The following is a 22,882-nucleotide window of genomic DNA, read 5'->3' as shown; positions in this document are numbered from 1 at the left end:
GAAATTAAGTACTAGAAAATTTGGGCAATTCATACCTCATCAGTGTTATAGATAATCTGGAGTCCTGAAGAAATCATTTCCACAAGGTAAAGGAGATAGAGTGACACCGTATTTATCTGAAAACAAAGAACATTAAAAGGTTAAAGGAAAAAACAAAAAGACTATGTTATGAAATTATATGTAAGAGCTAAAATTACAAGTCATTTTCTCTAATAGTGGCAAATAAAAAATATTGCCTTTCCTATTGTGAAATAAAGGAGCTGACTATTTAGCTCATCATAAAATCCCAGCTTTGAATATAAAACTCTAAAATCCTCAAATTTACTGTGGTGGTTAATACCTGATTAGAAAAATGACTCCTAATAGAACTGTTTCTGTAACATTTGTTTTCTAAGATTTATTTTCAAATTCTGGGTCTAAAGTAGTCTACTTTGAAGTAATTTTGCCTCACAGGCAGCTAAGTAATGTCAATTCATTTCAAATGTATGTAAATGAAAAACTTATTTGGCAAGTAAGACATTAGGACTTTGCCAGTACACCATAAACAATAGGCAGTGCATCCAGAAAACAGTATTTTTCTCAGAGAATGCAGAATTTATGTAAGCAACTGCAGGGACATATTAATTTTAATCAATGATATAGCATATAAAATACATTTAAGAACAAATGAGTTTTATAAGCAAATGAGTCATTTTTCCTTTTAGTTCATCTATTAAAGATAGACATTATATGATATAAACGAAAAAAATGAAGACAATAATGTCTACTTTAACAAAAAAGATTCTCACAGAAGCCTGAATGGGATGCCAAGTAAATAAGTAGTGAAAGATAAATACTGTAACACAGACAAAACTTGAATATGCTAAATGAAAAAAGACAGTCACAAAAGACCATATATTGTATGATTCCATGTCTATGAAATTTACAGAATAGGAATACGCATAAAGATAGGAAGTAGACTGGTGATCGCCGAGGGCAGGAGGCTTTCGAGAAGGTGGGGAATGACAGCTAATGAGCCCAAATTTCTTTATGGGGTAATGAAAATGTTCTCAAATTAACTGTGACAGTGGTTGCACAACTCTCTAACTGTAATAAAAACCACTGAATTGTATACTTTAAATAGGTGAATTGTAAATTTTGTGAATTGTATCTCAATAAAGTTGCTATATAATAAATAAATACACAGGAAGCAGTAAAAAATTTTTCATTTACCTAGGAAAATGATAACTTGAGTTAAAATCAACTAGAAAGCACAATGTAATTTTGTCCTGATAGGATTCTAATCCAGAAGATCATTACTCTCTAATAGCCTTGGTGGCTCATGTCTTCCCTGACTCTCTTCCAATCCTTACTAAGTAACTGACAGAAACTGGGGGCAGAAAATTATTTGTGTCCGAGAGGCCCGGGACAAAGCGGCCCTGTGCTACCAGGTGTGTTGGGTATTTTGCCTAATCATCTTTGCCTTAGACATCTTCGCCGTAAGCACTTAACCACAAATATTTTCAGTGGGTACATTTTTTCCACATCACCAATTGGCCATAAGGCAATTTTGCTGTAAAAGAAAAAAACAAAAACCTGGTAGATAGCCTGATTTGACAGTTTGGTTTCATTTCAGCATTTCTCCCACTTTTATATTATATAAATCTTGTATTTTTATAAGTATCTTTTTGTAATTCGTACTTTCTATATTAAATCTTAGTCCTCATAATGGTCTATACAATGATGCAGATGTTTGAAACCACATTTACCGCAGAACTATGGAGTGTCTATGAACAGAGATGTGACAGTATGCCAAGAACAAACAAACAAACAACAGTGTAGACGGCATTCAAAGGCAGTGCAAAGCTCAGTGACAAATATGCATCCTAGTATTTGGAAAGTAATACCCCTCTTAATGAAGGAAGAAATTTTGGTAAAAAAAAAAAAAAAAGCGTAACACAAATGAGGAGACAAAACAACAAGCAAAAAACAAAAATTTATTACTCTGAACCAAAGACTTTGAAAACAAATGCTTAGGTAAAATCCAAAAAATAAAATCAGTTATTTGCACAATACTGTCATGAATTTACACACATTTTAAATATATTTAGTGTTTTGTATTTCACAATAAAGTCTTTACTTTTGTCATTCATTTTTCATGCTATATAATATCCCTTTTAATGTCCTTTTATTTTTTGTGATTTTATATTTCAAAGTAAAATTGCCTTAGAGCCAATTAGTTATGCGGTGAAAATACATGCAGTGAAAATTTTTGCAGCAAAAATGTATACTATAAAACTACATAACACCGCCACCAGGACCTGGCAGTGCTGATGCCTCTCTCAGGAAGCAGAGCGGTCTTGGACACCTCCTGACTTTTCAGCAAAGTCCAGGGGGTGTCATGGTGCTGTCAAGGTCCAAGTGAGTCAGACCCAAAGATATAAATTCTTATTTTAGGGTTTTTTAGACTGACATACTTTTTTTTTAGACTGACATACTACTTTCGAGTGACCCTTCTCAGAACATGGTAGAGAAGAGCTTCAAACCCCTGCCAGGCTCACCCAAATATTTTCTTACAGCACTGTCAGAAATGATTTCAAAGAAATGTCACTGCTATGGTCGGGCATTTATAGCTACACCTCCAAAAGCCCTCTGCTTTGACTTGCAGGATGCTTCCATGAGAAAGTACAGTAAATGGCAAATAGTACAGAAACAGCCAAAAAACAGGTTGACCAGCATTTATTTAAAATCTACTATGAGGCAGGCACTAAGCTTAAGTTCTAGGAAACAAAAATAAATGAGCAACTATCTTCTGAAAACCCTATTTCAGACAGTAAACATATTTGTCAAAGCAAGAGATACATAAAACCTAATTATGTCACAATTATAAGGAGAAGGTTGAGCAACTACATATTCATATAATACTAATTCTCCAAGGAACTGGTTACAAGTAAGTGTAAGAGTTTCCGTTGCATAGAAATGGGGACACTGTACTTTCTATGACTGGAGGAGTCATACTAAAGTAAGACATTTCAGATCTCTAGAGAGAAAGGGACTATAAAAAAAGACATACTCTTATTTTAGTAAAGAATATATGAATAATAAGCATTCTGTCCTAAAGACAGCAGAATCAAATGATGAGCAGGAAAAAAACTCATTATAGAGCATTTGTAATATTTATATTCTAAAAACAAGGCAATAGGATGTGCAGCTAAAAGTAATACACAGATGTAAGAGAAAAAGAAGTGAAAACAAAACATAAAATCCTACAATGCATTCTTAGCCTTGGTATAAAATTTAATATAATATGTGAGACAAAATTTATAGACTCCAGAAATGCCTTTTGGAATACATTTTAATGATAGGCTGATAGCTTTGTTGAAGGTTGATATACCAAAACTGAGCTGTCACATAACAAAAATTTCTGACTTGTTGCTGTATCACTGCCAACTGTCTTTTATTCCATAGTTCCTAAATGGTGAAATTCTTCTAAATTTGAGAGTAAGTACAAGCTTCATTGAGATAGGAATAATATTATAAGTTATCCAGTTGCTCTTTAGTCCTTGCAGACCAAGACCTCAGTCTGAGTTGATGCTCAATCACAATTACTAACTCAGCCCTGGAACCTACCATTTCACTTCCTCATTTTGGGGTTGGTTTTCTACTTCTGTTGTGAATAATTTATGAAATCTGCTTTCTAAAACTTGCAAATATCCCCAAACCTTCTATGATATAGACTATGAACAGAGAAGAAAACTTATAGACTTCTCCTTTTACCTGAAGATGACCATATTCCTCATAGGAGAAGACCTCATCTCCTGTGTGCACATTGAAAATAGAGTGAAGACAGGTTGCTGGGCGTGGGTCCTGCTTAAACTGCTGGACCTAGAATCAAATACAAAATTCAAATAGTGCTACTAATTCACAATATCATCCAACCTTAGAGATTATAAATTATTTTTCATGAAACCTTTTAAAAGAGAAAACCATAGCCTAAAGGCAGAATACAGAGTAAAGCAGATATATTACTTTTTCTAAAGAAACAACACACCAACAAAACTCATATAACTACTAACTAAACAGTTAACATGATTATTGAATAGCTGATATTTCAAAAATAGCAAGTCAAGTGTAATATGGAGCTTGTAAGTATGGTACCAACAGCTTTTACAATGGTTTTATATTCATTTTATTTTAGGGTCAAATAATAGTTTACTCTGTGGGACAGGATTTCAGGGATTACACCTCACTGTACTGACACTTGGAAATGCTTCCATGGATTTAGACCTCATTCTAATTCTAATTCTAATTCTAAGTAAGTGTTCAAAACTTCAAATGCTGTTTCTTTCTCTAAAGATGACAAATTTTTTTTTAAAGATTTTATTTATTTATTTGACAGAGAGAAATCACAAGTAGATGGAGAGGCAGGCAGAGAGAGAGAGAGAGGGAAGCAGGCTCCCTGCCGAGCAGAGAGCCCAATGCGGGACTCGATCCCAGGACCCTGAGATCATGACCTGAGCCGAAGGCAGGGGCTTAACCCACTGAGCCACCCAGGTGCCCTAAAGATGACAAATTTTAACCTACATTCCTATCAACAGGTTTTCATTTCCTTTGCCACATACAGTCTCCTTACTAAGTCATCAATTCCAAGAGAACATAACACACTTGTATTTATTAACTGCATATAAAGTTTAACCATTTTAGAATACTAAGTAAATACTAAGTGTTCTAACAAACTCCAAGGACAAAAAAAGAAATCCATTTACTTTTTAAGGGCCTGTTCAATTCAATTTGGTGACTTTATACTGATACCAATCATATGTCAAGTACTATGCTAGCTCCTAGAAGTATAAGATGAATAAAAACAGACAATGAATAGAATAACACCTAGATATATGTAAATGAAATAATTTTTTCTTCCTTTTAAAATATGTAAGTGATGATAATATCTACAATGTTATGACTTCGCATTGTTTCACTTGGCTAACGAAGTACATAGAACCAAGTTCTTTTCTTCACCTTCAAATTTTCTCTCATCCTTAAAATTCTACCCCCCCCAAAAATCTTCTTTTATAAATTCCCTTCAGAAATGTTCCTTATATTCCTTCCTCTGGACTCCACACAGGGTACTTATCCTTCAGTAACTTCTTCTCTCTTCTTTTTATTAGTTGTCTGTATCTCTATCTTATAGGTCTCTAGAAGTTACACTACCCAATATGGCAGCCACTAGCAATAAACAACTAACTAAATTACAACTAAACAAAGTTCAGAAATTCAGTACCTCAGTCACACTGACTGTATCAAACATTCAGTAACCATATGTGACTAGTAGCTTCTGCATTGTTCAACACATTAATGCAGAACATTTCTGTCATCACACAAAGTTTACTGGACAGTGCCATGCTAGAGGGTTAATACATCTTTGCATCCCCTCCCCACCACCAAGAGCCTGTAAATACCCCACAGATAAATACACAGCCCTCCCTATCATTCAAGTCAACAAAATGAAAGCTAGGCCCTACCAGTGGATACTCAGGAATGAAAGGGTAAGGACAAAGGTAGGGATGTGTATCTTCTATGCGTACTATGTACAGTGACCAAGCCATTGAGTATTAACTCAGAGAAGGTGAGAAGGCTATTCCTTCTCAGTATCTGAAACTGCAGCCACAGTATTAGACTACACAAATAGAAATCAAATGTGGTCGTTTCACACTAGTATCTCAAGGTATTGAACATTATTAGTCTGGGCTCTTAGACAAAAATATGGTTAAGTTAAAATACATTCTGCCTACTTGATAGAGACCCAAAAGGATAAGGTCTTAACTGTTTAATAAAGTTATTGCTACAGTTGACAATGCAGTGATTGTCATTTGTCTTCAAGACACACAAGTACCCAGCATGAGAATTTATATTCAATCACTGTGTCAGGGGAAAAGTAACTATTAAATGATTAAAGATACTCAAACAGAAAATTATGTAACCATGTTTTGAGTCTTGCAGCTGTTATAAGACAAACAACTTAAAATTTCAGAAAAAAATAAGACCCAAACTATACAAGCTTTGAAAATTAATGGGACATAGTGTTTGTGAATTATAGACAATAATTATCCTTGAAATCAGTCAATAATAAGGTGACATTAATCATTATTTTATGTCTGGCATTTGGCAAGTAAAAATAAAGAATGATTAAAGCAAAATTTTCTAGGCCAAAAAAAAAAAAAAAACGAGAATAATGTTTTCGCTGTTTGTATTTTACTTAGATTTTTCCTGAAAACTTAAATCATTGTGAATAAACAGTTTATCATTTAGGAAAAGGTGAGTATTTTGTCAACCATTCTTAATTTATAAAATAACATAGCATTTAAGTGAGAAAAATCATCTCATAAGGGAATGCTGGAAGGATAAATTTTATAAAATCTAATGATTTTTCATTAAAAATCATTAAATCTGAACTAGAAACTACTCAATAACATTTTAGACAAATTTTTTATGTAGACAGCTAGGGACAGCAACATTCATAGTCCATTATAAAGGAAATCTGTGCCTTCCAAAATACTAAATGCAAATTGAATTTATTTTGAAAAATTCTGAATGCTTCTCCTTAGGGAGTATTAGAAAATAGAGTAAATGAGAGAGTAAGTATATGAACATTTAGAAGTTAAAAAAAAAAAACACCTAATATAAATAAGTAGGCATTTTAAGACAAGTAGCACGATAGTAATAGAAATCAGATTGCTCTACACTCTGCAAAACAAGGACAACTCTATTCATTCAAGTGCATAATGAAATAAAATATTTCTTTTATATAGTATTTTTAGAAAATATGTCAAGAAGTATATCATGATTTTACTTCAGAAGACAAAGAAGATGAATCTTAGTGTCAAATAGCAAATGATTACTACAAATATGCTTCACATTAGTTTTAAGAAAAAGGCAAAAGATATGCATTTCATAACTTTAAAATTTGGTAGCCTTCCCTACTACTACATAATCATGAAAGAAACTGTAAACATCAACAAGGTGAAGGTTTGGTAGGAAGCAGTGAGCTGGCTGTGTGTGGTTAAATCTAATCTCAGAGTCACTCCCTCAGAGTCATATGTGAATCACGATAATATCCTCCATTCTAACTATAAAAAGTTATGGGATCATGAAAGATTACAGGGGTGCCTGGGTGGTTAAGTGTCCAATGTTGATTTCAGCTCACATCATGATCTCAGGCTTGTGAAGTCGAGCTCTGTGTCAGGCTCCAAGCTAGGCAGTCTGCTTAAGACTCTCTCTCCCTCTCCTTCCCTCTACACCATTCTCCACTCACACTCATGTGCATGAGCTCTCTCTTAAAAAAAAAAAAATCACAACTATAAAAACTTCTTTAAAATCTGTAAAACCTTATATTTGGTGGTAAGTATAAATACCTAATCCTAATGGGCCCCATACCTTCTCTTAAAACTCACACTTACTTTTTAAGATTTTATTTATTTGTCAGAGAGAAAGAGAGCACAAACAGGGAGAGCAGCAGAGGCAGAGGGAGAAGCAGGCTTCCTGCTAAGCAGGGAGCCTGATGTAGGACTCAATCCCAAGACCCTCAGATCATGACCTGAGCTGAAGGCAGACACTTAACTGCACCATACAGGCTCCCCCATACTTATTTTAATTGTCTAGCATCATAACTAAATAAAGGAAAGAAACGCTAATCCTTTATAATTTAAGAAATTCAAGACATCTTAAGTCCGATTTAAGCTGTATTCAAAAGAAAACCTTAATTGTGAAGATTGGTCAGAGAAAGACAAATTTGATCTCAATCTTATGTGGAATTGAAGAAAAAAACAGATGAGCGTTATGGGAAGGGGAAAAAGAAAAAAAAGAGAGAGGGAAACAAGCTATAAGTGATAAAGAATAAACTGACGATTGATGGGGGAGGTGGGTGGGGGATCGGCTAGTCGGGTGACGGGAATTAAGGATGGCATGTGTTGCGATGAGCACTGCGTATTACATGTAAGTGATGAATCACTCCAGAAACCAATACTGCACTATATGTTAACAAACAAAATTTAAATTAAAAAAAAAAAATTGTAACCCAATTGCTGGGTTGGGCCCTCTGCCTTTGACTCAGGTCATGATCCCGGGTCCCTAGGATTGAGCCTCGCATCAGGCTCTCTGCTCGGCAGGGACCCTGCTTCCCTTCCTCTCTCTCTGCCTGCCTTTCTGCCTACTTGTGGTGTCTGTCTGTCAAATAAATAAAATAAAAATCTTAAAAAAAAAATGGTGAAGACTGGTTAGTAAGGTTGAATGATATTTAGAAAGAGATATTAACAACTGGTTAAATAAGCCACTTAAGGAACTCTTTATTTCCTCCCTTTTGATAAACCATACTAATTTTAAGTCTGTCAGTTTGTTTAGTAAATACGAAATTCATGGCTTTCACAATGTTTCCTTAAGAGAAAAGTTAATTCACAGACATTAGCCATTCATGAAATAATAAATGTGAAATAAACAGTAAACTTCTCACAGTAATTTTCCCAGAAGAAAAAAAAATCTTTAATCACAGTTACTTCAAAATATATAACACACTAGTTTAATTCAAGTACACCAATAGGATATTATTTCATCAAATGAAAGACCTTTATAATAATGATTTATAAAATCAAATCTCAGCAGACAACTACAGGTTTATTACATATCTTTATTATCAGCTGGTGAAAAAAATCTACTTTTTCTGCCAAATAACATTTTCTTGTTGTCACATTCTGAGGGCAAAATATAATATTTTGTTAGCTTTAACTTCAGATACGGATCTTAGGAAGAAAATGTGTGATCACAAAAAATCTAATAATCACAAGATAAAAATATACAAAATATTAAGTGATCAAAATTGCCTGTGTAATTACTGATGTGCATCTTTGCTCATGAACCATCGAACCTGGTACTCTTGGGGGCCCAAGATATACTCACTGATATATGGACACGTAATATATTAGGACCTGGGGACAAAGGGATGTATGTGAGTAGGAGAAATATTATATTATATTTACATAGTACCTTGCAGTTCTTATTATGTATATTACTTTAATAATAACAATAATAATTACCAATTATGTATTCCACAATAACCTGTAAAATCGGCTATTTTCTAAGCCAATCATTTCTGTCCTCTCTACATGTAAATTATGAAGTATTTTTAAGCTGAAGTTCGGGGATGCCTGGGAGGCTCAGCTGGTTAAGTATCTACCTGCCTTTGGCTCAGGTCATGATCCCAGGGCCCTGGGCCCAAGGCCCACATCAGGCTCCCTGCTCAGAGGGGACACTCCGTCTCCTTCTGCCTGTCACTCCCCGGTTTGTGCGCATGCATTCTCTCTGTCTCTGACAAATAAATAAATAGAATCTAAAAAACAAAAATAAACTGAAGTTCACTTAAGTCAGGGCAATCACATGTGCAAAAGGAATTTTGATAAAGATTTTCTTAAGCAATATAATATTCGTTAGACTTATGGATATCGTAAGGTTCCTGAGAAACTGAGTCTTTTATCAAGCAAACACCAGATGTGAAATACAAACAAATTCAGTCCTAAATAACAATTCTCCATCAACTCTCACTTAATCTGTTTCTTCAATTTCAGTATTTCAAACCCTGGGCTGGGAATGCAGAGGCTGTTTTAACCTATCTAGACAGCCCTAGGATGTGGCTTTACCTTTTGAAAGTACATTCTTCTTCAGAAGATGCTATTGCTATACTGGTTAAATTAATCCTTCAGAATGATGTGAGAATTCCAGTCCACACTACAGTGTTTTACCTTATCGGCCTGACGCATATAGCAGTAGAGAATTCCTCTCATACATTTTATAGCGGAGTGCTCCAGCTCATGGGTCCTTCCCTTGTCATCATCAATGCGCCTGGGTGAGAGAGATAACTCATGAAACAAATTGGAAATGCATTTGAAAAGGAAGCAGAGCTTTCGGTAATTAAGTATTTAACTATCTGACTAATCCTATGTTCTGGCGACATCTACTAATTCTGTAACAGTGAAACTCCATTTTCCCAGCAGATGTAGAAATGCTGCAAAAAAAAAAAAAAAAAAAAAGTCCTAAGATGAAACTTGTGTTGATTTCTCCTTTTTTTAAGGAAGTAAGCCAATTGCTTCAGAAATAGCATACAATATTTCTACATTGACTTGGCTGAAACTTTAAAGGATATGATATATTGGAAAAATCTACCAAGAGATTTTTTGAATTTGCTGTAATAGAGTAGAGGCAATTTTTAGTATCAATCCCTTTAGGTTATGCAATGGCTACTTAGATTCAAGGCAACGCAGATTAAGGTGGACACATGCCTTCTTTGCTCTACCATGTGTTTAATAATGTCAGGGTGGGCAGTTTAGTCAAGGATGTCTTCAAATAAACACATATCCAGTATGAAACATGATGTATTTGGGCAGTTTTATACTCTTGGCTCATAGTTTAAAATCAATCAACCAATGTTTATATTGTTGGCTTTCAAAAAGAAAAAAAAAAAAACAGCTAAAATCTAACCATAAAGCAAGGTTAAGATGTCCTTCTGTCCTTAAGTTCCTTTTTCACCATGAATCAAAAAGTAATGAGAGTTACCCACTACTGTAAATGAAAGTAACTTATTCATTGGTTCGCTAAATCTTAATGGAAATATCTGGCAATCATCCACACTTGATAAAAAGTGTCACTTGTCTCCTTAAAAAGTATACTACAATACCTCCGTTTCCAACTGCACACCTCATATACCAGTACTAGAAGGAATAATGATCATTTTAACATAGCATTGTCAATGTCAGGCAAAAGTAAGCTGTTATTAGAACATCATTCCTCCCTTCAGATGCAAGCACTACAGTACAACTACCATGATTTTGCTCTATGCTTTATTTTTCTGTCTAATGTGCTACACAAGTGTTTTAATAGAGACAAATTATGGCACAGGTAACAGTGGACCAGGAATTGATATCTGAAGTTAACAGCACACTTTGGATAGATTAAGCTCAATGAAATTTGTTTCCAATTCCTACTTCATCTAAAAACAAAAACAAATCGAATTTTTCCAAATTTGTCTTTTAAAGTAATTCTCTGCCCCTAATTTCAACAACCATTTAACCAAAACAAAAATATTCCAGAATAAATCACCCATTATAGAGTTCTTATATTTCAATGAACTTCTATTTCTCTGTTCTTCTGCAAATAAAACAGAAACCAGAAGAATATTTTTCTTCTGACTGAGAAAGTAAATGAATAGTTTTATGTGAGTAAAAACATTTAGGCAACAAGTCTACATATATTACCTTTTCAAAGATTTAAAGTGAATCTGATGATCCAAAATAATTTCTCTATTTTCTGCCAGGATCTGGCAATATTCTACTCTCTTTAACAAGCCCTGTGGAGGGGATGAGATAGGGGATGGAGTAAGCCTGGTGGTGGGTATTATGGAGGGCACGTATTGCATGGAGCACTGGGTGTGGTGCATAAAGAATGAATTTTGGAAGACTGAAAATAAAATAAAATAAAATTTAAAAACAAACAAACAAACAAAAAACCAACAAGCCCTGTGGATGTCAATTCAAGTTTTAATGGGCTCTGAAGAATACTTCTAATTTTAAAAAATGAATAATTAAAGAACTTTAAACTTCATCTGTGAATTTACTTATCATAAACTATGTGCAAGTGTTGTTCAAATATTTCTACCATATTAAGTCCTGTTATTATACCTAAACTAGAATTCTGTACTTATAAATATAAACCAGTGAAAGAAACTGGATACTTGAATCCTGTCAGTGCATTATTTCCCTACAATCAAGCTTAAAGGAAAATAAAATCAATATTGTTTGGTTGAAAGAGTCACGTAACCTGATTGTTTACCAAAACTAGTTAGGACCACCTATTAAACTCAACTCCTTTAATAGCTATAAATCTAACGCTAGGAAGAAATGGGCTGATTTCCTGCAGGAAGTCTACCTCTCTCTCTCCCTTGGACAGTGCTGCAAATGTTTGCTATTCATTCTCATTCTTCCTATATATATATGCATATATATTTAGACAGTCTACACATACCCTTTCAAGTCAATACTCTTTTCAAAATATCACTTACTCTTCTCAAATATAAAAAGAAAACTTAATTCCATATTTGAACCCTAATTTAAAGTCATGTTTTTCTCTAGAAATTATATTAGAAACAAAAAACAAAAAAAATTACATAATACTTTTTAATAAAGCATAAAGTACAGAATCAAAACTCATTTAACAGATTTTGTGTAGTTGAGTAGGTTCAGAAACAGTTTTAAACTGAATCATGTAAACAAAAATAATAAACATATATAATTAAATTAATTTTAACTATATAATAAAATATAAAAATGTTTACATTAATTACAATAAATACATAGTTATATATAATATAATACAGCTATAATTTTAAATACTGGTACACTAGGGCCAAACTTGTCTTTAAAATAACTGCCTGAAAAAAATAAATAAAAAATAATAAAATAAAATAATTGCCTGGGTGGCTCAATCTGCCTTCAGCTCGGGTCATGATCCTGGGGTCCTGCAATCGAGCCCCACATCGGGCTCCCTGCTCAGCAGAAAGGCTGCTTTTCCCTCTCCCAATTCCCCTGCTTGTATTCCCTCTCTCAGTATCTCTCTGTCAAATAAATAATAAAATCTTTTAAAAATATAAATAAACACTGGTACATTGGGAACTGCAACATGACATAAATATTTTATTATTTTTTAAAAAATGTTTAAATTAATTAATTAATTTTGAGAGAGAGAGAGAGAGAGAGAGAGAGAGAAAGCATGACCAGAAAGGGCAGGGGGAGAGAGAATCCCAAGCAGACTCAACACTGAGTGCAGAGCTGGATGTAGGGCTCAATCACAGGACCCTGAGATCATGATCCAAGCCAAAACCAAGAGTCAGATGTTTAATTATCTGTACCATCCAGGCGTTCCTATAAATGACATTTTACAAAGTCAAACATGCTAGTCAATTTTTCTTTCCTCAACAAAATTATAATGTGGACCTGTAATATTATATTACATTCAAAATATTATACTATATTCAAAAAATTAAAGTGTATTTTTGCAAAGAAATCATCTTGTTGTCTCTAAAAACAAAATAAGACCATATCTGATTAATTAAATAACACCAATTATATTCTTACATGCATATAAAATATAAATGTGCATAAAATCTTTTTAAGCACTCACTACACACACACACAAACACACACACAGAAACAAATCCAAACAGATACGAGGTTTCAAGAGATTGTTAATAAGACTGAAAACCAATGCAATGAGAAAAATCAAATTACTCACAATTTTTAAAAATTAATAATTTTATATTATGCATTCATTAATAAAAAAAAGGTAAATATAAGTTTCTGAAAATAAAATATTGACAGCTTAATTTTTTAAGAATTCTCCCTAATGTAATCTGTATGACTTCACTACCATTAACAAGTAGAATTAGAAACGTCTAATAATTTTTTAAAAAAGTCTATTAATTTAACATGGAAATTATCTAAACAAATCCTTTCATGATTTAATGTAGCAAAAGTAAAAAGGACTTATTCTGTGATAAGTACTCTTGCATTTCTCCAAAAGGGAAACAATTCCCTTGCTAGTAATTAAAAAAAAAAAATGTAATGCTTTACATACATAAGAAGATAAATTATCCAGGGAGTTAGTACATAGAGTATGCCCACAAAGAAAGGACTTGAAATTCTCTATCAAATATTTGAAGCTTTCTGAGAAAAGGCCTATATATTATACTTTTTCAAGCAAAATTCCCCAAAAATTTTATTCAGAAAAATTTCAGGTCCATAGAAAAAATGAAAAGAATGTTATAATGAATAAACATTTTAATCTTCACCTGGATTCCCCAATTACTAAAATTAGCTTGCATTCTCTATAATTTTTCTACTTTTTGAAAGTAAACTACAAAAATCACCACCCTCAGACACTTCAAAAATTTGTCTTCAAAGACATTCACCTTTAGAACAATATTATCATTATATCCAAGGAATTAAATATTGCTAGTAAATTATCTAATATATATACTATAACAAATTTATCCAATTATACTCAAAATATACCTTCTAGGATTTATATTTGGTTTTTGTTTTGTTTTTTAAGATTTTATTTATTTATTTGACAGACAGAGATCACAAACAGGCAGAGAGGCAGGCAGAGAGGGGCAGGAAGCAGTCTCTCCACTGAGCAGAGAGCCTGATGCAGGGCTTGATCCCAGGACCCTGGGATCATGACCTGAGCCGAAGGCAGAGACTTTAACCCACTGAGCCACCCAGGCGCCCCTAGGATTTATTTCTAATGCATGATCCAATCAAGGATTGGATTTGAATTTCATGTTTATTTTTTGTTGACTAATATAACATTTTATTCCTTTTTTTCATTTTTTAAATGAAGTATAATTAACATACAGTGTTACATTAGTTTCAGGAATACAATATAATGATTTAACAACAAATGTTACCCAGTGCTCATCTATCTATTCTACCCATCTGGCAACCACCAATTCGCTATCTGCATTTTAAAGTGTGGTTTTTGTTTTGTTTTGTTGTGGGTCTTTTTTGGCTTGCCTCTTTTCTTCTTTGTCCATTTGTTTTGTTTCTTAATTCCACATAAGTAAATCATATGGAACTTATCTTCCTCCAATTTATTTTATTTTGCATTATACCCTTTATATCCCTCTATGTTGTTGTAAATAGCAAAATTTCATTCTTTTTTGGGCCTGGGTAATATTCCAGTGTGAGTGTCTGTGTGTGTGTATGTGTGTGTGTGTGTGTGTGTCACACACATAATATATCTTCTTTATCCATTCATCAATGAATGGACACTTGGGATGTTTCTAGGCATGGAAACAATGATATTGTATCTATGACATTGCCAATGTTACAATAAACATTGGGGTACATATCTTGTTGAACCAGTGTTGTCATTTTCTTTGGATAAATAACCAAGTAGAGGAATTGCTGAATGATATGGTAATTCTAGTTAACATTTTTGAGGAACTTCCATGTTTTCCACAGAGGTTAAACCTATTTGCATTCCTACCAACAGCACACAAGGGATTTTTTTTTTATGCACATCCTCCAATGCTTATAATTTCTTGTTTTTTATATTAGATTTTGAGAGGTGTAAAGTGATATCACATTGTGATTTTAATTTGCATTTCCCTGATGATTAGTGATGACGCCCTTCTTTTCATATACCTGTTAGCCATGGGTACATCTTCACTGGACATACTGATCCTCTGCCCACTTTTTAATTGAACTATTTGGGGTTTTTTGTGTTGAGTGTTTTAAGTTCTTTATATATTTTGGATATTAACCCATTCTCAAATATATCACTTGCAAAGATGTTGTCCCAATCACTAGGTTGCCTTTTTGCATTGCTGCTGGTTTCCTTTGCTGTGCACATTCTTTTTATTTTGGTATAGTCCCAATAGTTTAATTTTGTTTTGGTTCTCCTGAGGAGATATAACTAGAAAAATGTTGCTATGGTCATTTTTAAAAAACTTGCTGCCTACGTTTTCTTCTAGAAATTTTATGATTTCAGGTCTCACACTTAGGTCTTTAATCCATTTCTTTTGTGTGTGTGTGTGTGTGTGTGGTGTAAGAAACTGGTACAGTTTTCATTCTTTTGCATGTAGCTGTCCAGTTTTCCCAGCACCATTTACTGAAAAGACTGTCTTTTCCCGACTGTACACTATTGTCTCCTTTGTTGCAGAATTAATTGACCGTACAAATGTGGGTTTATTTCTGGTCTTTCAATTCTGTTCCACTGATCTATGTGACTACTGCTGTGATAGTACCGTACTGTTTTGATTATTCTGCTTTGTTCTCTATCTGGAACTCTGCTATGGTGATACTCTCAACTTGTTCTTCCTTCCCAAGATCGCTTGACTCTTTGGGGTCTTTTGTGACTCCATACAAATTTCAGGATTATTTGTTCTAGTTCTGTGATAAATGTGGTTGGTACTCTAATAGTAATTGCATCAAATCTGTAGATGCTCTGGGTAGTATGAACATTTTAACAATATCAGTTCCCCTAATCCATGAGCATGGAATATTTTTTTATTTGTATCATCTTCACTTATGTTCAGAAGTTATAGTGTTTGGAGTATAGGTAATTCATCTCCTTGGTTATGTTTACTACTAGTAATTTTATTCTTCCCTGTGCAAATGTAATTGGGACAGGTCCTTAATTTCTCATGTGGTACTTCATTATTAGAGTATAGAAAGCCAAAAGGTTTTTCTATATTAATTTATATATTAATTCTCAGACTTTACTGAATTCATTTATCAGTTCTAGGCGTTACTTGGTAAAGCTTTAATAGTTTCTGTTTCCTATATATAGCCTCTCATCTATAAATAGTTAAAGTATTACTTCTTTTTTTCCCAATTGGATACTTTTCATTCTTTTTCTTGACTAATTGCTGTGGCTAGGACTTCCAGTACTATATTGATTAAAGTAGTGAGAGTGGACATACATGTCTTGTTCATGATCTGAGAGAAAAAACTCTGTTTTTCACCACTGAGTATAATATTAACTGCAGATTTTTCATACATGGCCTTTATTATACTGAAGTATGTTCCCTCTAAAACTACTTTGTTGAGAGCTTTTATCATGAATGGATAATGTACTTCATCAAATGCTTTTTCCACATCTATTGAGATGACCATGTTTTTATCCATTCTTTTGTTGATTATATCATATTCATTTGGTATATCATTCATTTGATTATATCATATTCAATCATATTGAACCACCCTTGTATCCCTGAAAAAAATCCCACTTGATTGTTAATTTATTTTAATATATAGTTGGATTCAGTTTACTAGGATTTTCTTAAGAATCCCTGCATCTGTGCTCATTAGAGATAGTGACCTGTAATTTTATTCTAGTGTCTTATATGGCTTGATATTAGGGTACTGCTGACCTCATAGAATGAATTTGGAAGCTTTCCTTCATTTTCTACTTTTTTTGAATAGTTGAGAAGAATAAGTATTAACTCTTCTTTAAATATCTGGTAGAATTCATCCTTGGAAGTGCTCTGGTCCTGGACTTTTATTGTTGGGAGTTTTTTTTTATTATTACTGAGTCCATTTCATTGCTAGTAATTGGTCTGTTCAAATTTTCTAATTCTTCCTGCTTCAGTTTTGTTAGGTTTTATGTTTTTAAGAATTTTCCACTTCTTCCAGGTTGTTCAATTTGTTGGCATATAGTTTTTCATAATATTCTTTTATAATCCACTGTATTTCTGTGTTATTATTACTTCTACTTCATTTTTTATTTTGAGTCTTCTCCTTATTTATTTATTTATTTATTTATTTATTTATTTATTTTTTGAAGTCTGGCTAAAGGCTTACCTACTTCATTGAGATTTATAAAGAACCACCTTTTGGTTTCATTAATATACTGTTTTTTAGTCTCTATTTCATTTATTTCTACTCTAATCTTTACTGACTTTGTTCTTCATTTTCTGGCTCCTTTAGCTGTTAAGATTAGGTTGTTTATTGGAAATTTTTCTTGAGGTTTTGCCCCTGTTAGAACAGATTTTGCTGTATCCCCCGAATTTTGGACTATCGTGTTTTCATTTTTTTTTTAAGATTTATTTATTTGAGAGAGAGACATCATGAACAGGAGGGCAGAGGAAGGAGAGAGAATCAAATTCCACACAGAGTACAGAGGACTTGACCTCACAACCCTGAGATCACGACCTAAAGTCAAAACCAAGAGTCAGATGCTTAACTGACTGACCCACCCAGACACCCTGTGTTTTCATTTTCATTTGCTTACATGTAGTTTTTATTTCATTTGATGGATGAGCCATTCATTGTTTAGTAGAATGTTATTTTGTCTTCATGTATTTGTGTCACCTCATGTTTTCATTTTCATTTGTTGCATGTAGTTTTTGATTTTGTCAGATGACCCATTCATTGTTTAGTAGACTGTTAGTTTATCTTCATGTATTTGTGTCCCTTACAGATTTTGTTTTTGTTATTACTTCCTGGTTTCATACTGTTTTGGTCATAAAAGATGCATAACATTATTTTAGTCTTTTTTAATTTATTGAGATTTCTTTGGTGATCTAACATGTGATATCTCCTGGAGACTATGCCAGGCGCATTGGAAAAGAATGTGTATTCCACTTAATTTGGATGGAATGTTCTGAATATGTTAAGCCCATCTGATCCAATGTGTAATCCGAGGACACTCTTTCCTTGCTGATTTTCTGTCCAAATGATCTATATTGATGTAGCTAGTGTATTAATGTCACCCACTATTATTGTATTCCCATCAGTTTATCCATCTGTCTATATTATAGTTTATGTATTTAGGTGCTCCCATGTTGGGTATATAAATAGTTACAATTGTTATACCCTCTTGTTGGATTGTTCCCTTCATCATTATGATCTCTTTGTCTCTTGTTATAGTCTTTGTTTTAAAGTCTATTTTGTCTGATACAAGTATTATTAAACTAGCTTTCTTTTTGCTTGCATTTGCATGATAAATGTTTTTCTCTATCTACAAAATCAATTTACATGTGTCTTTAGGTCTGATGTGGGTCTCTTATAGGTAGCATACAGATAATGGTCCTGCTTTTTTATCCACTCAGTTGCACTATGTATTTTGATGGAAGCATTTAGTCCATTTACATTTAAAGTACTTTATGGACAGGTATATATTTATTGCCATTTTGTTACTTATATTATGCTTGTTTTTGTAGCTCTTCTCTGTTCCTTTCTTCTTCTCTTCCTCTTGAGTTTTATGCTTGGATTTCTTCCTCTTCATTTTCTGTGTATCTATTGTAAGTTTTTGATTTGTGGTTACCATTAGGTTCACATATAACATCTAATGCATACAACAGTCTATATTAAGTTGATGGTCACTTACGTTTGAATCCATTCGAAAAGCACTGAATTTTAACACCCTCCTCCCCATGTTTCATGTATATGATGTCATACATAACATCCTTTTATTTTGTGAATCTCTTGACTGATTTTTATAGATACAATTGACTTTATTGCTCTCTTTCTTTAGCCTCTGTACTGGTTTAATAAGTGATTAATCTAGTTTTCTCATGTTTGCATTTGCCTGTGAATTTTTTTCCTTTCATAATTTTCTTACTTTGAGTATGGCCTTTTCTTTCGACTCAAATAATTCCCTTTAATGACTTCTAGAAGGCTGGTTTAGTGGGGATAAACTCATTTAACTTTTTTTCTAGAAAACTCACTCTGCTCCAATACTGTATAACTTTATTAGGGAGCATATTCTTGGTTGCAGGTTTTTCCTTCCATGCCACTCTCCTCTGGCCTACAAAATTTCTGTTGAAAAAATCAGCTGATAGCCTTATGAGGTTTCCTTATTTGTAACTGTTTTATTTTCTCTTACTGCCTTTGAAATTCTTGGTCATTACTTTTTGCCATTTTTATTATGTGGCTTGGTATGGACCTCCTTAGGTTAATTTCATTGGGGGCTCTCTGATTTCCAAATATGCATGTGTTTCCTTCCCTAGATTTCGGAAGTTTTTCATTTTATTTCTTCAAATAAATTTTCTACCTCCTAGGATCCCTATAAGGTGACCATTATTACATGTGATCATATTGCTGAAATTGTTTATTACGACTTTTTATTGTACTTTTTTTCTTTCTGCTATTCAGCCAAGTTGCTTTCCTTTACCCTGTCTTCCAGGTTGATCATCACATTCTTCTGCCACTTCTATCCTTATATTGATTCCCTTCAGTGTATTTTTTATTTCAATTATTGACTTCTTCATTTCTGACTGGTTCTTTTTTACATTTTCTTTTTGTTGGAGGCCTCACTGAAAGCCTCCATTCTTTTCTCAAGGCCAGTGAGTATCTTTATGACCATTACTTTGAATTCTTTATCAGACATATTGCTTATTTCCATTTCATTTAGCTCTTTTGTTGTGGTTTTGTCCTGTCCTTCCAATTGGGTTATATTTCTCTATCTCATTTTGTCTAACTGGTTGTTTCCATGTATTAGAAAAGCCAGCTACATCACCTGCTCTTGAAAGTAGTGGCCTTATAGAGACAAGGTCCTATAGTGCCCTATAACACAATGCTCTCTATTCACCAAAACCAGACACATCATTTAGTGGTGTCTCTCATGTGAGTTGTATGCAACCTACTATTATGGCTGAGCTGTATTTGCCTTCAGTCCTATCAGTTGCAATGGCCTATTTTGCCTGTTGTTAATACACCAAGTAGGGTTTTGCCTCCGTATTGTTAAGGGGCCAGTTTGCAGCTGCATTTGGGGTTGTATTGCAGTAGTGTCATCTATCAGACCAGATGCTTGCCCTCAGCCAACCTGCTGGGGCTGGTCACACTGACCTGTGTGAGGTCACATTGACCTACTTTTCTTGTCCCGACAGGTTTTTGTTAGTAGTTAGTGCTGACTGTAAAACCAGAATGCCTGGCCCCAATCTGTTTGCCAAGACTGCAGTAACACTGATTGGCAAGGCACTATCTCTGAGCTGCTAGCTATAAAGTTCAGCTGCTGGAACTATGGACTTACTAGGGTATGTGATTATCTTTTCCCACTCCCCAGGGCAGGAGTCACTGTAAAATGGTAGGAGTCTCTCCCAGGAGTACTTGTAGGGTATTTTGTGGCAGGAGGTACTCTGGAGATATTCCTGACAAATGGACCTGGTTGGATGGAACAGATGTCCAGGAGAACACAAGGGCAGGGCACTTGGAGCTAGCAAGGTAAGTGGAGAGTATTTTTGCTTGTTCTACAAGTGTCCCACGTTCTAAGCTGTGTAGGGGGAAAGAAATGGCACTTGCCACCTCTTTTGATCTTGGAGAAGTCTCCTAAAGATCCTGCAACTCCAGCACTTATTCTGATATTAATAAATAAATCTCCTTTATGGACACGCCAAAACTTTTTACAACTGTTCCTTCTTTGCTGTATCTCAACCATGTTACTTATGCTGGCTCTTTTCTTTTTTTTTTTTTTTTTTAAGATTTTGTTTATTTATTTGACAGACAGAGATCACAAGTAGGCAGAGAGGCAGGCAGAGAGAGAGGAGGAAGCAGGCTCTCTGCTGAGCAGAGAGCTCAATGAGGGGCTCAATCCCAGGACCCTGGGATCATGACCTGAGCCGAAGGCAGAGGCTTTAACCCACTGAGCCACCCAGGTGCCCCTTATGTTGACTCTTTAAAGGCAGGAGCTCAGTTTCCTATCACATACCAGTTATCCTACAGCAAAATGTACTAATTTTTAATGTAAGAACGGAACCCTGCTAATTGTAAAAACTCCTGAAGTTAAGCCCCATACATTTATCTAAGCCCAGTGTTATAGGGACTCATCTTGCCAATGAGGGTCCCCTGTGCCTGGAGTACCTGGTATGGAGTCTGATCCTCTCACTTCTCTGTGGTTATGGTATCCCTCTCCTTTGTGGTTAGTCTCAAAGGGGGTTTGACTCCCACCCATGTCACTGCCCTTCCCACTCTTTTTGATGTAGCCTCCTCTCTACAATTAACTGTGTAAACTCTTCTGTCAGTCAGAGAACGAAAGCACAAAGACCCGTTTCCACTGAGCCCATCCCTCTGACAGGGAGCAGGGTAACTCTGCCCAAGCAGGGCTGTGTGAGAAACAGCGTGGCAGGCTTCTCCCCAAGAAGAAAGTCTGGAAGAGTAAGAGGACGACAGCCCTAGAATCCCAATAAAAATGTAAAATCGCTACACAGGAGAAACTACTATATAGAGCTCCAAGCGTTGTCTCACAGCTTGTTATTTTTTAGAACCAAATCTCTTTTTCTTTTTATTCCTTCTTTTATGCTTCTTCTGAATTTTTTTGACCTTATTCTCATTATAACTAGATGTTTAATATATCAACTTATATTTCATAACAGCTTTTTAACTTGTACTTTTTCACACCTATATATTTTTTTATCACTATATGCTTCATTACAGTCCTTTTTCCCTATTCAATATTACCTTTATATATACACAAGTTTTACTTATCAGTAATTTTTGTAAGTAGTGTCCTCTAACAAACAGACCAAAATACACCCAGGAACACTGGAACAACCTACACTGTCCACACTGAGAGATTACAGCCCACTTTACTTTATCTCACCCCTGCCGTTTTTTTTTTTTTTTCCCACCCCTGCCTTTTAAAAAATTTTTGTTTTAAATTTTTTTATTTTAAAATTTTTACTCTTGTGTTTCACCTTGGCTTTGTTTCTTTCAGTGGTGGCTTCCAACCACTCTAGATTTTCTGAGGGTGCATCTTGCTTGGTTCACATTTGATATTTTGGACTCTGAACATTCCCTCAACCATCCCTCAACAGGAATGGAATCCCAACAAAAATAAGAACCAGAGACGATGTCCTCTGCCACAGTTCTAATGGACATCGATATAAGAGGTAGAATTCAGGATAGCAATTATAAAGTCAATAGCTAGGCTTTAGAAAAGCATTAGTGACAATACAGAATCTCTAAGGGCAGTAATGAGATCTAATCAGGCTGAACTTAAAAATGCTATAAATGAGATACAGTCAAAATTGGATGCTCTAACAGCCAGGGTAAATGAAACAAAAGAATGAATTACTGATCTACAAGATAAGCTGAAAGAAGGGAAGATAGAAACCCATGAGAACAGACTTAGAGAGATCAGCGACACAATGCAAGGTTCCAATGTCAGAATTATTGGGATCTTGGAGGGGTAGGAGAGAGAGGGAGGACTAACAGGTATATTTGAGGAAATCATAGCTTAGAACGTCCTAATCTAAGGAAGGAAACAAGTATTCCTGACAGAGAGGCAGAGAGGACACCTCCCAATATAAATAAAAACAGACCAACATCCCGGCATATAATAATGAAGCTTGCAAATCTTA

At 34.4% G+C, this 22,882-nt stretch overlaps 1 protein-coding gene across 2 annotated transcripts in view; it reads right to left on the bottom strand.

Annotated features, from left to right (window-relative positions):
- Window positions 1-22,882, bottom strand: part of PHKB (phosphorylase kinase regulatory subunit beta) — a 241,324-nt gene that overhangs the window by 177,134 nt on the left and 41,308 nt on the right. For both annotated transcript variants that reach the window (XM_032326064.1, XM_032326066.1), the window contains 3 exons: window positions 9,768-9,867; window positions 3,757-3,864; window positions 36-116 (listed from right to left, as the gene is read on the bottom strand). In XM_032326064.1, the coding sequence (XP_032181955.1) occupies window positions 36-116; window positions 3,757-3,864; window positions 9,768-9,867 (289 nt within the window). The remainder of the gene's footprint in view (window positions 1-35; window positions 117-3,756; window positions 3,865-9,767; window positions 9,868-22,882) is intronic.

Source organism: Mustela erminea, chromosome 19 (assembly GCF_009829155.1).
Source record: "Mustela erminea isolate mMusErm1 chromosome 19, mMusErm1.Pri, whole genome shotgun sequence".
Taxonomy (NCBI): domain Eukaryota; kingdom Metazoa; phylum Chordata; class Mammalia; order Carnivora; family Mustelidae; genus Mustela; species Mustela erminea.
Note: the sequence above shows the minus strand (reverse complement) of the source record. Positions and strands in the feature narration are given on the sequence as shown.